This window comes from Tachysurus vachellii, chromosome 26 (assembly GCF_030014155.1).
Source record: "Tachysurus vachellii isolate PV-2020 chromosome 26, HZAU_Pvac_v1, whole genome shotgun sequence".
NCBI classification, from domain to species: domain Eukaryota; kingdom Metazoa; phylum Chordata; class Actinopteri; order Siluriformes; family Bagridae; genus Tachysurus; species Tachysurus vachellii.
In genome coordinates this window covers 10,437,594-10,452,049 of record NC_083485.1, presented here as the reverse complement: position 1 = coordinate 10,452,049, position 14,456 = coordinate 10,437,594, and the positions used below count along the sequence as shown (strand labels likewise).

The 14,456-nt window shown below is 38.6% G+C and overlaps 1 protein-coding gene across 6 annotated transcripts in view; it reads left to right on the top strand.

The window, feature by feature from the left end:
- cita (citron rho-interacting serine/threonine kinase a) overlaps positions 1-14,456 on the top strand; it is a 70,650-nt gene that overhangs the window by 26,253 nt on the left and 29,941 nt on the right. For all 6 annotated transcript variants that reach the window (XM_060862765.1, XM_060862764.1, XM_060862762.1 and 3 more), the window contains exons 11-13: positions 8,555-8,660; positions 10,399-10,542; positions 11,899-12,018. In XM_060862765.1, coding sequence (XP_060718748.1) covers positions 8,555-8,660; positions 10,399-10,542; positions 11,899-12,018 — 370 coding nt within the window. The remainder of the gene's footprint in view (positions 1-8,554; positions 8,661-10,398; positions 10,543-11,898; positions 12,019-14,456) is intronic.

Below are 14,456 nucleotides of genomic sequence, written 5' to 3'. Positions count from 1 at the left end.
CTGAATGCACTGGCAAAATAATCTTACCATGTTTTCTACGAGCAATTTTTTTGTTTCAAACCAGAGATACAACCTTCATGTAGCTAACAGCTAACAGAAGTCTATCTCTCTTGAACTTTTTCAGGAATATTTCAGACATCCTTGTTTGATTTAGAGACTTACTGCAGTGTAAAAATCACTAAGGAAGCAGTCGTTTTGGAAAACCATTGGACTGTGAGTTATTCTGTATTAATCAAGCCTAAGCCCAATTCCCTACAATACTATAATACAATACTACATCCTCCAACCCCATCCTGACAAGCCAAATGATTTTTGTCTGCGTGGGTTGAACAGAGTTTGTATTTAAATATATTTTTCAATTTGATATTAGTCATTTATGGGTGGACACATTTGATTATATACATGTTTTGAACAGACATTGTTTTGCAGATTAGTGGTGTTCATAAATAGTCAACAAAGTCATTATTATAATTCCCTATTTAACCTTCCAAAAACGTTACATGTAACACTAACCCCCTACGTTCTGGCATTCAAAGCTGGGTTTTTTTATTTCTTTATTTTTGTTATTACTCTCCAATGTTTAGAGAGAGAGAATTTTTTATAAAGACTCATCAATAAAACTGAGATGTTGAACGGCTCAAGACGTTTGACCAAATTAATTAAAATTGTAGGTGTGATCTCTTCTTGGGTTCAGTCGGAAGCTGCTGCTTAGTCAAAGTATGTCATATTTTATTGATCCAGCTGCATTTATCACTGCTGAAATCAAAACTCTTGTTTGCTTTAGTGAGAGTTCTTTTGTACTTGTGTAGCTTTGTGCATTAGCTTATTCTAATGGTGTCATTTTTTGGTTATAGATATGATAATCCGAAGTAAACGAATAGATCACAAAGGATCTCATGGTGTGGGGGTGTTTCTAGAGTGTGAATCGTGTCTAGAGAGGAGGATGTCCGTGTGTGTGTGTGTGTGTTTGTGTGTGTGTGTGTGGGAGGACCTTTTGCCTGATATAGAGCCAAGGAATGATAATGCGTAGAGTCAGCAGGAAGTATTTCTGAAACTCTGATTAATAGCTGGAGAATGCTAAAGATGGATATGAATGGCCTCCTGGATAGACATTCATTCAGCAAATTCACATTCATTCAGCCTTTTCAGTTATTTTTTTTTCTTCTCCAATTTGGTCACAGCCAGATGTCCTCTATCATATGAACACCACCAACCAGGGAGGGTAAATGCTAACACTTCTTTCCTTCAAAACCAATTACGCCAAGCCAACCAGCATAACGCACTGGGAGAAAAGTGCTATTAGCCTTTTTCTGCATACACATTCACACCGGGTTAGTGTTACTGTGACTGACTGGGAAAGATGTTTCCATCCCTCCCACTGACAGTTTTACACTCTTAGATCATGAACATGGATGGCTCTGGCATCATCAGGTTATGAACTTCGATTTTTTGATCTGGTTTGCCAAGACTGGAATGACCTACACAGGCCAACATCACAGGCCATTTCACCTGACATAAGTTCCCGACCTTACTAATGTGCAGGTGGCTGAATGAGCGCACAGCCTCATATCTTTGAACACTATGAAAGGTGCTTATAAATAATATTCTGCTCCTGCTGCTATTGTTGTTGTTGTTGTTGTTGTTGTTGTTAATATTATTTCCTGCTTCCATTTGAAATGTGTAGCCTGTAATTACGCTCTGAGACCAAACGCAGAACGTTGATAATCAAATTAATTATGGGCTATTTATTTCCCTCTCTATAAGGTGAGATAGGAAGGGAGTTGTTTTTCAAAGAGAGAAAAAAAAAATCTAGCACTGCAGATTCACAAAGATGCAGATTCACAAATAATCTGATAAATGCTTAGACCGTGTGCTCATTTATTTAGCTACCAACACTCAAACAGGCTTTCACACGTCTTTAAGTGCTGCCAGTGCCAATAACACAAAGACTTGATAGATTGAAAGTTTTGATAGATTGTTGTTGCAGTGTCCCCAAAGGGCAGCACCAGTTGGCATCGCTGTGTTGAAATGGTGGACATTGGTGCTCAAGTATCTCCTGCTGTGACCTAGCAGCCTGGAAGGGACATGACTATGACAATAACACTATTGAAATATTTCAGCTGAAACTGAACATCTTCCATAATCTTACTCTACTTGGAGGACATTCTGAACCCTCTGGACCTGCACTAGTGGGTGGTCCCATTAGATAAATATTGCTTAAGCTTACACTAGCTTTTTTGTTGGTCTGTAAACAACACTTTTCTGGTAAACTTCAGGTAAATCTGGAGATAGCAAGTTTGAATATTGAAGACGCCACAGCTATCTGTGACCAGGAGCTAAGGAAGCAAAAATTTCAGCCACAACTATGGCTGCGGTTACTTCCTTTAAATGTGCATTTTCAAGATGGCATATCAGGTGTTGGTAAAAATGTATTGTATGCTAGTGGTGCAGGATCACTGTAACCTTCGGGACAGTATGTGAAGCAACATAGAAAACTATCCATATGAGTCAGCCATTGCAACAAGACAGAGATATGTTGAATGGTCTGATGTACTGTCTGCTGCTACGGTATCATAGCCTTAACGCCTACCACCTTTATGAGAGGGAACTGTCACAGAGGGTATTCCTGTTTTGGCAGGCGGAGGTGTTTGAGCTATGGCCTACCCCAAAATGGACGAATCCCATTTAATCTTCTAGATTAGAATCGAGAATTTTACTGGTCTGCTTTGACCAAAGTGAAAAAACTGTGTTAATTGCACTATATTTAGTCAACATCAGAAGTTATGTCGGACTGTCCTTCAGAGGAAAGATTCTACTCATTCTAAAGTATTCTTTCCTTGGTTTCACAGAAGTACCAAATGTAAAGCACTAGCAGCTGTTCTCACTAACTGGAGTGCTTTTAAATTGTGTTTTAACTGCTGCTATCTGACAAACGTATGCAGTGCACAATGGGACTCACTATCTTTCTCTCTCTCTTTCTCTGCCTCTGTCTCTCTCTTTCTTTCTCTCTGTCCATCTCTCACAGCATTAGGCACTAATTGTCTAATGTAAATGATGTTAAGCTGCTTCAAGTGTCTTACATTGCCATTCTACCGAGAGATACAAAAAATCTCCCAGAGATCTCAAAATATAATGCATCTCTTTAACTGGACTCAAAAATATCTCTGTCTTTGTGTTCGACGAGCCGTGTCTGCTGCCGTCTGTTGAACTGGAACTCTGACTAACAACATTTCTGACACATTTTGAAAACCGTTGAGATAATGGCTGTAATGACAAAGCCAGCAAAACTTGCTGTTGCTGTCTGGGTTATTTATTGCTCCTTTTATCTCATGTTTCTAAGCACATACGAGTGGAGTGTTCAAAGGAGCAGATTGCGTGGAGCATTTAAAAATGATGATGATGATGATTCCTCTGCAGTTGGGCGCTGTGTCTGCTTCTGTCAGCGCTATCATGTACCACCGATGGGAGGGAGAACTAATCAATTCTTTGATGCATTGCAATACTCTTCATGATTCTGCATGATTACATGCACTTACATGGACTTGGGATGTAACGTTGGATTTCCAGTAGACTCTAATCTGCTAAGGTTGGTATGTCGAGTGATGTAACCTATATATACTCTTACTTCAGCAGAGCCAATTTGTGTGACATGGCCAGCAACAGACCTTTTTCCCAGTAGCTCCCTGGCAAACATGCAGGATTTTCTTGTTTACTCACCACTAGGTGATTAACGCACAGGATTCCATGAACGATTTTCATTCAAAGGATACAAAAGAAAAGATTAGGGATTAAGTTCAACATGCTTACATTATTAGTATGTTAATAATATTAAGATATGACATATGATGTACAACATCACTGAGCACTTTGTTAGGAGCATTATACTAATACTTTTAAAAATATCTAAGTAAACAAACCAAGCGGCGGCAGCTCGGTATTCATGACTGAGAGCTAGCCAGTGTAGAGCAGTACTGATTTCTATTCTAAGTACAAATTCGTAGTACTAAATTCATCCCACTTGTCTATATTTTTCCAGTCTTCATCTGTTTAGTTTGGACGAGCCTATGCTCATTAAGCTCAGCTTCCTGTTCTTGGCTTGGTTCTTTCTGCTGTTGTAGCCCATTCTGAGATCCATTTCTGCTCAACACAATTGTACAGAGTGGTTGTCAAAGTTTCTGTCAGTCAAACCTTTCTGGCAATTCTCCTTCGACCTCTTTCACAACAAATGTGTCTCTGTCCATACAACTGCTGCTCACTGGATGTTTTTTCTTTATTGTACCATTCTAAGTAAATTAAAAACTGCTGTATGTCAGAATCCCTCTAGATCAGTGGTACGTTACACTTCTTCTACATGATTGTCTGATTAGATTATTACATGAATGAGTAGGTGTACAGATAATTAATAAATAATACACTAATGACAGCAAAAATCAAGATGCAATAATGGGAATAAAACTGTAACCTGAAAATCGTCTTTCTCTGTGTGTTTGCATCTGCGTCTCGACCCGGTGATTGCTATAACATGTCCTTTGCCCGAGGGTGCTGCTCTCTGTTGGCTAGCTGTCAGTCATGAGGGCGAACCATGAATTCTTATGAGCTTCTGCTGCTTGGTTTGTTTGCTCAGATATTTCACTGCATAATGTCCATCTCTATAACACTTCAGTTACTATGTATTTTCTATTTAAATTTCTCTTTCCTGTCTCTCCGGGTTTCAGGGTTCTTTCATTTCCTCCCTCATTATCTCTCTTAAACTTTCTTTTACCCATTCTCCTTGCATTTAAATGTCAAGAACTTTTTTTTTTTTCCTCTTCCTTTTAGGGCTCATTTAGTATTTTGGTTTCTCTTTATCTTTTCACGCTTCGTGTATTAATCCTCAGACCTGCTCTGTTGGTAATAGCTGCCAGACGGATATTTCAGATTATATTTTTAGAGCTTGTTCAAATGTCATTAGACTCTTCCACAAATCAAGGCCGGCAGATGTTATGTTTGAGGAAACGTCTGCTCTGATGTTTTAGGCAACACGTTACTGTCATTTCTTGAGCACTTTTTTTTTTAGTCAAGACATCAAGTGCACTTGGGGTTTGGCTGTGTTTTTGTGACAGGCAGATAACTGGATGGTTAGTTGTGCGTGATGAAGGGTATCCATCAAACAGAGCATGTTTTTGAACTCTCATATTCACTATTAAAAGCTGTGCTCGCAACCTGAAAACCATGTGAAAATGGTACAATCAGGGACGGATCCAAACGCGTAAAGAAAACACGTAGTTGTATAGGCATGAAGCAAAGCAGTGATTTTTCATTTGAAACCCAGAATTTTAATTGGCATCCTGTGTTCTCGTGAGCCATCGAGCCTGATAGATGAGGGTTTTTTAAAATGGATTGAATCCGTAAAGAATGGTGGATAAGTGTTGAAGGTTCTGCATTAGTAATCAGCAAGTTCAAGCCGATTAAGTTTAATAGTTGACCCCATGAGCTAGGATTATCATTCATTCATCTTCTACCGCTTATCCGAACTACCTCGGGTCACAGGGAGCCTGTGCCTATCTCAGGCGTCATTGGGCATCAAGGCAGGATACACCCTGGACGGAGTGCCAACCCATCACAGGGCACACACACACACACTCATTCACTCACGCAATCACACACTACGGACAATTTTCCAGAGATGCCAATCAACCTACCATGCATGTCTTTGGACCGGGGGAGGAAACCGGAGTACCCGGAGGAAACCCCCGAGGCACGGGGAGAACATGCAAACTCCACACACACAAGGTGGAGGCGGGAATCGAACCCCGACCCTGGAGGTGTGAGGCGAACGTGCTAACCACTAAGCCACCATGCCCCCTTGAGCTAGGATTATTTTATTATATTATATATAGGTTTCAAATAAACAAGAGAGTATGAATTTCCCTACAAATGCAGAAGGTACATCACAAGATCTGGAAGCTTTAGTTGAAAGAACAAGTATAACAGAGAACGGAGCATCAGGATGAACCAGGCAGGCGTAATTAACCATAACAGTGAAAGTGTGTCATTAACTGGTGCTGGCTTCATATCGGGCGGCAGGAGTTCATGTTCAGCTTGACGCAGAGAAAGATCGGATTATTAAGCATGCTCTGATCATACTGTGGCTTAAAGGATGTGCCTTGTGATCAGATTGTAAGCTGGCAGGTCTAGCCATGGCAGCATGACTAATAAGAGGAGCCAGGAGGTAACGTGGGGCAAACAGGGTGAGCAGATCACACCTGCCCATCAGATTCAGCAGCTGTTTTAGACAAACACATGAGCAAACAATCCTGGATTGGGTTCAATTAAATAACTAATGTGGGCTTCTTTCGCAACTATATACATTAGGACCTGATAAAGGGCTGTGTGTGTGTGTGTGTAATAGACCTCGACAGTGATATAATGCTTCTCAGCATGGATCCATGTTAAGTGTTTTAAAAAAGGAATTGACTCTGTCTGTGCCCTTCTTATCTCATAGGTGCCAAATTGCGTGGTTTAAGTGATAACATGATGCTCGTGGGCTCAGTTCTCTCCACATCCACAACAGCCTGAAGTGGTTCTGACACATATCTGACAGCTGCAGAAACGAAGCTGCCTGAGCCGACGCCGATATTTCCGTCCATCTGTCGATATTGTTATGGATGATTTAGCTTTGTTAGATGTAAGCACTGGGGTTATAGGAATGATATGTGACTAAACATTGTGCAGCAGTGCTAGTAAATATTTGTTTTGTTTTGTTTTTCTTCTTCCTATTCTGTGTGTGGTCTGTCAGCGCAGTGGTTTTCAACAACGAGGAAGAAATAGATTTGCATTTCTGTGACATTTTGCTATGGAGTTATTTGCGCAAATTTATGTAGCATGTATCTATAACAAAATTACTGTGTAGGTAGTGAGACTAAGATAAATAAATAAAAAGTATGAAACACTCTAAGGGCTTTCATAGGGATGATGATGATGATGATGATGATGATGAAGAATAGTTACGTTTGGGTGCTTGGGCCCTAATATTCATGGCTGTTATTTCAGCTACTATTGTGTCCCCTTAGAGATCGGTAAGCTAGCATTATCATTCATTCCTATCAGAAAATGGTGCAGATGCACTTTTACACCGGCTTTAAACACAGGCTGCGTCTCTGTTCTGCTGAGCACCCAGGATGCGTTTTAACGGCCTGCAGCATTCAGCCTTTTTACAGAGCAGACAGGAAGCCGAATTTCCTGCAAAACAGTCTGCTGATCATCATGCTGTTCAAACATGCTCTGATTCCAAAAAGGTTTAAATCTGTTCAAACCCAACTCAGAATCTTAAACCTCCAAATATCCAGTCTGTAAAATCTACACTTTAAACACGCAAGTGCCGAAGTGCTCCAGGCGAAGTCTGACTCAGCGTTTCAGTTATTTAAGCCTCCTGCAGAGGAACAGGTTTGGTAATTATGTCTGCAGGAATTAATACTCTTCTGGGGCTGTAAGGAATCGACTTGCATTAATAGTCAGGTTTCGTTTGTTTATATTCTCTCTGATACACGTGGAATAAAATGATTATAACTTCTTGTATCTGTGTCATAGAAATGTACCCTCCTAAAGCGTCCAACCCTCACGTAAATTCTGTCCTCTTTTCTCTTAGAATTAAATACATAATTATTGGCCCCCTTTATAAACACGAGCAGAAATGAACAAAACGTTCCAGCATTACGGCACTTTGGGTTTATTTTAACACAATACAACCTGTCTCTTTAGTGTTAGAACATGGTGTTAGATGACATCTTTTTAAGAAGAGCTTTATTAGCTTTATTTAGCTCATTTTATCTGAAACAATTTGGCAAAGTTTTGTGTGGTCTTTAGTTTTAGCTGTGGGCTTCGAGCCTGTCGTCATTGGAAAAATATTTAAATTAGGGCTCAGTAATTGGACAATTAAACAAATGTATAAAAAAAAATAAAATGTGCATTTGTAGAACTATAAGAAATGAGATTTGTGAGTAGAAATGATCACTGATTATGAAGACTTGGAGATAATCAAGGCTTACTCTAAGGATGGTATCTTGAGATTGGCTCGCTTTCCATGTGACTGATTTTGTGGTTTTATCCTCAATATGTCTCTACCAGTCATATCTACATTAAATAAAGGTTGCACATATTGTGATAAACTTAAAATCTGTTTGCTGTTTAACTAAAGATCAGCAATCAGCACTTGACTCATACAATCAAATGAATCCTCAGTCTGTTTATTGTAATCAGGATTATCTCCGGCTTAGACCGATACACTTTCGGCATTATCCCCAACTGTTTAACAAGTCTGTAATGTGTACAAAGTGACATCAGACTCATGTGGCCTTATCCTCATTTAGGAATGGCAATTAAAATGATTCCATTTTGTGCTTCGATAAATAATGCATTTGGAGTGAGCTCAAAAGCTGAAAGTTTTTTTTTTGTGTGTGTGTGTTTGGAGACTTGTGTCTTATTATACATATCATCATGCTGAATCTGAGACTAATATTGTTTGTCTCCTTATGGTAACCTTTCATCCGTGCATCTCTTATCTTATGCCTCTTAGATCAGTGGCGGCAGGCCTCAACTCTCCTGCCAAGTCCAACTCCATGGAAAAAAAACTGCAACTCAAAAGCAAAGAACTTCAAGACACCCAAGACAAATGTCACAAGGTAGGCTTGCACTTCAGTGACTGGTGGTATGAACACAGTTACTTTTGCGTAAATCTCATTTTGCTGTCATCCATTTTATTTTATAAGGAGCTCAGTCTACGAGTGAGTATGCAGTTAAAATGAGGAAGGCTTTTACCCATGCGCTTTGCATGATAATCCTCTTTGTAATTACCGTACGGTTAAACGCTCGCACGAGATTTCTAACCTTCTTCATTTTAGTAGTTCAGTTATTCTGAAGTTCCACTTTATTAGTAGTTTGTTAATTGATTGTTTTTTTGTTTTTCACAGTGCAGTTTAAAGCTCAGTGTGTTGTGTGCATCCTCGTTCAGTATTTGTTTGCGCTCGTGTACGGTATGTTGAGTGTGGAACTGCATATTAGCACCTGACCTGACAACATATGGTCGAAGATTTATGGGCAACTGACCATCACTCCTGTATGTGATTCTTCTCTAAGTTAAAAGAAGTCAATTGTATAGAATGTCTTTGTATGCTGTAGCAGCGCAGACTAATTTTACTGAAACTATGAGCCCTAAAACTGTTCCAATACAAAGTGAGATCCATGAAGACCTGCTTTGTCAAGGTTGGAGTGGAAGAGCTCAGGTGTCCTGCACAGAACACTGACCCCCAAACCCACTGAACACCTTCGGGATGAACCGGAAAAACCGACTGCCCCCCCAGACCTCCTTATATGATGTCAATGTCTGATCTGTCTAATGCTCTTGTAGGTGGTTGTAGACAAAACCACACAACCAAATTAGGCACTAAAAACTCCTCTTTAAAAGGAATAAAACACAACAGAGCATAGGCATATAGTCAGTGATGCTAAACATAGAGCAGAAGGTAAACATAAGGAGAAGTAAAAATAATTAATATAATAAAAATTCAAGATATATATAGTTCACAGTATGTATGTATTTATCCCCAATGAGCAAGTCTGAGGTGATTCAGGCAGCAGTGGCAAGGAAAAACTCCCTTAAATTGGTAAGGAAGAAACCTTGAGAGGAACCAGACTCAAAGGGGAACCTCATCCTCCTATGGGTGACACTGGAGGGTGTGATTATAAATATACAGTCAAACAAATGCTGTATTTCTCTTATACCACAGCGATTAGTCAACAGTTTTCGTTGCACTTAAAGCTTTGGAACATTCCCAAGTTGTTTCTTCTTATCACTTCTTGTCATACCTACTCAAGCCTCCTATTATTTTGTATTTCTTTTTCTTTTTGTTTTTTTGGCTGACTGAGCAACTGACACTGGAGACTTCTACCATAATTGAAAAATGAAGATCTCCAGACAGTTTCAACATATCAACTATTATGCTTCTTTTTTTTAAATTTCCTTAAACAGCACGTTTTAAAAATATTTTTTTATTTACTTATTATATTATCTTCGGATTATGTTAAGCATGTACCATACAGGTGTCTATAGAAACAATAATATATTAGAACTAAGAAATGAATATAAACTTGAGGTTACTTAAATAATGTCTTGGACTATTGTCAGAGCTGCTGTTATAGATAAAGAGCCGATCAGATTTGAGAATTCAGCTGCACTGTTGTATAGTATGGCTTAATAAATGTGTTCGTATTGTTATCTGTCCTATAAAACGCATTTAAGTCTGTTGTTTCAGTCCATAGGCAAGCATGGATTTGAACATATGCACGTATCATGTGTCCTTGTGGCTGGAGCGACGCTGTAAAATGCATTTAGATCTGGTTCTTGTGTTTGTGGCGGCCCAGATGGAGCAGGAGATCTCACGCTTCCAGCGTAAGATGACCGACCTGGAGTCAGTGCTCCAGCAGAAGGATGTGGAGCTCAAGGCTTCCGAGACACAGAGGAGCATCCTGGAGCAGGACCTCGCCACCTATATCACAGAATGCAGCGTGAGTGCTCTTGCATTGAACTACATGTAAATGTGTAGGTATAGAATTAGGAAAGAAAAGTTCCTACACTTGTAGACTACACTTGTAGTCTTTGAAACAGTGGTTGCTGTGTTAACATTTTTCAAATGAGACAGTGACCCTGGGACCACTTGTAATATATTCAATATTACTCATGTATATTTTTTTAAATTATTTTTTTTTTACATTGTGTGTTAAATGAGTATTTGGAGCATTATCATCTGGATAAGCATTTCTATTTGCACTTGTTCGGTTCATCTATCTTGTGTCTTGATTAAATCCTGATTAGCCTGCAATTATATGGAAATGTGACATAAGTTAGGCAGACTGCAGTCTGATTATTACATCTGATGGCAAATGTTATACTTCGTGTCTAGGCCTAGTCAAAAATGGTGTTTGTCAGCAGTCATGGACATGCATTTTGTGATGTATTGTGATTGTGGTCATGCAGTCTAACACACCTCTCCAAAACCACCTACAATTGTTTAGTTATGCTGAGGTTTGTTTATTCTGAAGGCCATAGCATATGCTTGCATCACTTTTGTACTCATCAGACCATCAGATCAGTGAGTGCTTACAACCTTTGGATGGAGCCAGAAACTTCTTCTAAAAGAGTGGAAGCCAGCAAAATTATCTTACAGCATAATATAGCAGATGTATAGCCACCTCAATGTAAGGAACAATCATTCAGGGTTTTTTTTTTTTTTTTTTTTAGATAATGGATGTCTCATCACATCTATTTTCCCCCGTCTCTGTAGATAAGTGTTGCATCACTGAACTCTCAAATATGCATTTATCTTTGCATGTCACAGTAATTCACAAGCATCACGGTCATTAAATTTGTGCTTTCAACCACAATTCCCAATGGTACTGACGTTACTTATATTTTCCTTTTACTGATGTAAAATCAAGGTCAACCGGCACTGCTCAGCATTTGTATACATACCACAGAGCATGATAGGATGTTAATTGCTTAATTGTATCATATAGTACATGTGTCTGGAGGCTTCCAGGGCTTCTCTACTTATTCGTTCAAGGTTTTTGTTTAGTTTGTCGCCATCTGCATTTATCAGTCCAAACGGCTTTTTCTTTAGCTGCAGGTTGTTCCTGAACTTTGTAAAGGTGCTGTAGATCTTGCTTTCTTAATCTATAAGGTTATCAGTCACTGAATTGCAAATGTGGCTAGTGCACATCAATAGATATGCTGCCTTCATTTATCTGTCCATAAGAAAGGTGTTTTTAGGATGAGTTACTACAGTATCTGTGTATCAGCCTATGTATCACTGTGCAAGAGTTTTCCTATTCATTGTAATTGCCTATTTGTGTGTGTGTGTGTAGAGTCTTAAGCGCAGCTTGGAGCAGGCTCGTGTCGAGGTTTCTCAGGAGGACGACAAGGCTCTGCAGCTGCTCCATGACATTCGAGAGCAGAGCAACAAGCTGCAGGAGATTAAAGAACAGGTGAAGTATTTCAAACATTTATTACACAATATTATTACACAGCCTCAATCAGGAAGCCTCATGTGCTCATTAAACCTTCTCACCATTCAGCCTTACACATTGCCATTACAAGTTATCACACAACCTCAGCTTGTAGCCTCATACATACTCATTCATACACATTCCTCATTATGCATTAGAACACATCCTCATTCTTATTACACATTAGAACACATCCTCATTAAACATTAGATCACATTCTCTCACATCCTCATTACTCATTAGAACACATCCTCATTACACATTAGATTACATCCTCACACATCCTCATTCTTATTACACATTAGATCACATCCTCATTTTCATTGCACATTAGAACACATCCTTATTACACATTACATCACATACTCACACATCCTCATTACACATTAGAACACATCCTCATCCTCATTACACATTAGATCACATCCTCACACATCCTTATCCTCGTTACACATTCTCACACATCCTCATTACACATTCTCACACATCCTCATTACACATTAGATCACATCCTCATTACATATTAGATCACATCCTCATCTCATCATTACACATTAAAACACATCTTCATTACACATTACATCACATTCTCACACATCCTCATTACACATTACATCACATTCTCACACATCCTCATTACACATTACATCACATCCTCATCTTCATTGCACATTAGAACACATACTCATTACACATTAGATCACATCCTCATTACACATTAGAACACATCCTCATTACATATTAGATCACATCCTCATCTTCATTACACATTAAAACACATCCTCATTACACATTAGATCACATTCTTACACATCCTCATTACACATTTAGATCACATTCTCACACATACTCATCCTCATTACACATTAGAACACATCCTCATTACACATTAGACCACATCCTCATCTTCATTGCACATTAAAACACATCCTCATTACACATTACATCACCTACTCACACATCCTCATTACACATTAGATCACATTCTCACACATCCTCATTACACATTAGATCACATTCTTACACATCCTCATTACACATTAGATCACATTCTTACACATCCTCATTACACATTACATCACCTACTCACACATCCTCATTACACATTAGATCACATTCTCACACATCCTCATTACACATTACATCACCTACTCACACATTCTCATTACACATTAGAACAAATCCTCACACATCATTACACTTTAGAACACAGTCTCACTATAGAGCATTACGCATCCTCATTTAATACAATAAACACAAAACCTAACACCTACACTATTTAAATTACACCAGAAGAATCATTATATTGGGCTTAACTGTAGTTTGCCAGATATCCTTCTTTGAGTGTTCTTTCTCTAATATTTAAAAACTAGCCTGGACATGAATTAGAATTACTAAAGTGCCATATAAAACAATCAGTCTCACTTTAACTCACACAATACCATTGTTAAGTCCAACATAGGAAAAAGTGTGTTGTTTAACATCGCGTTTGTTTGATGAATCTTCTCTGTTAACCAGTTCATCGGCATCGAGTTATTGACGCATGAGTATTTCACCTTTGTCACCCTTTAAACATTTAGCATTAAACTGCTTGAAGTCTTAATCCATATAATCAGTAACAAGAGTAACAATGGCTTTTGTGGTATCTGTAGTTTCTTTAGACAGTGTAACAGTGCTAGTCTCACTCCTGTACAGCATTTCTTTCTATCAATTCCAGACAGAAAAATGTTATACAAGGCATTTACAGTGCTATAAATATTCAGTGTTTATTTACCTGCTTTATGATGCATTGTTAATATACAGTGTATTATCCTGAACTGCATGATGGGATACATATTTAATAGACATATAAAATATACATATTTAATACATGCTTACCCTTCATTTGTACACATAAATTGTATCAATAAAGGACAATTTATCACATTTAGCACAATTGTATTCACTATCACTGTGTTTCACTGTGTCTCGCTCTCCGTATCATTTTCTTCCGTGCCGTCTCTGATTTTCTCTGTTTTTAAATGTCTATTAAAACCTCTGTCTCTATCCATCTTGCTCACTCTTTCTATCTGGCTCTTAGTCTCTATCTCACTTTCTTTCTGTCTGTACATCTTACTCCCACCTTCTCTTTCTCTTTTTCTTTTTCATTCTTTGTATAATACACACACACGCACACACACACACACACAAACAAACACACATATAATCAATGGAGCAGAGCTGATTCAGCAGCAGACTCAGTGAGACCTTCAACTTTTGGTTGACATTCAACACACACAGTGCTGCAGTATAGCTATTTACTCACTTATGGACACCTCTGGACTAAACACGAAATTGGGGGGCGAAATTGGGTACTTTTGTTCAGTCTCTTTCCAATTTAATATCATGAACTTATGAAGCAGACAAAGATGTTTAAA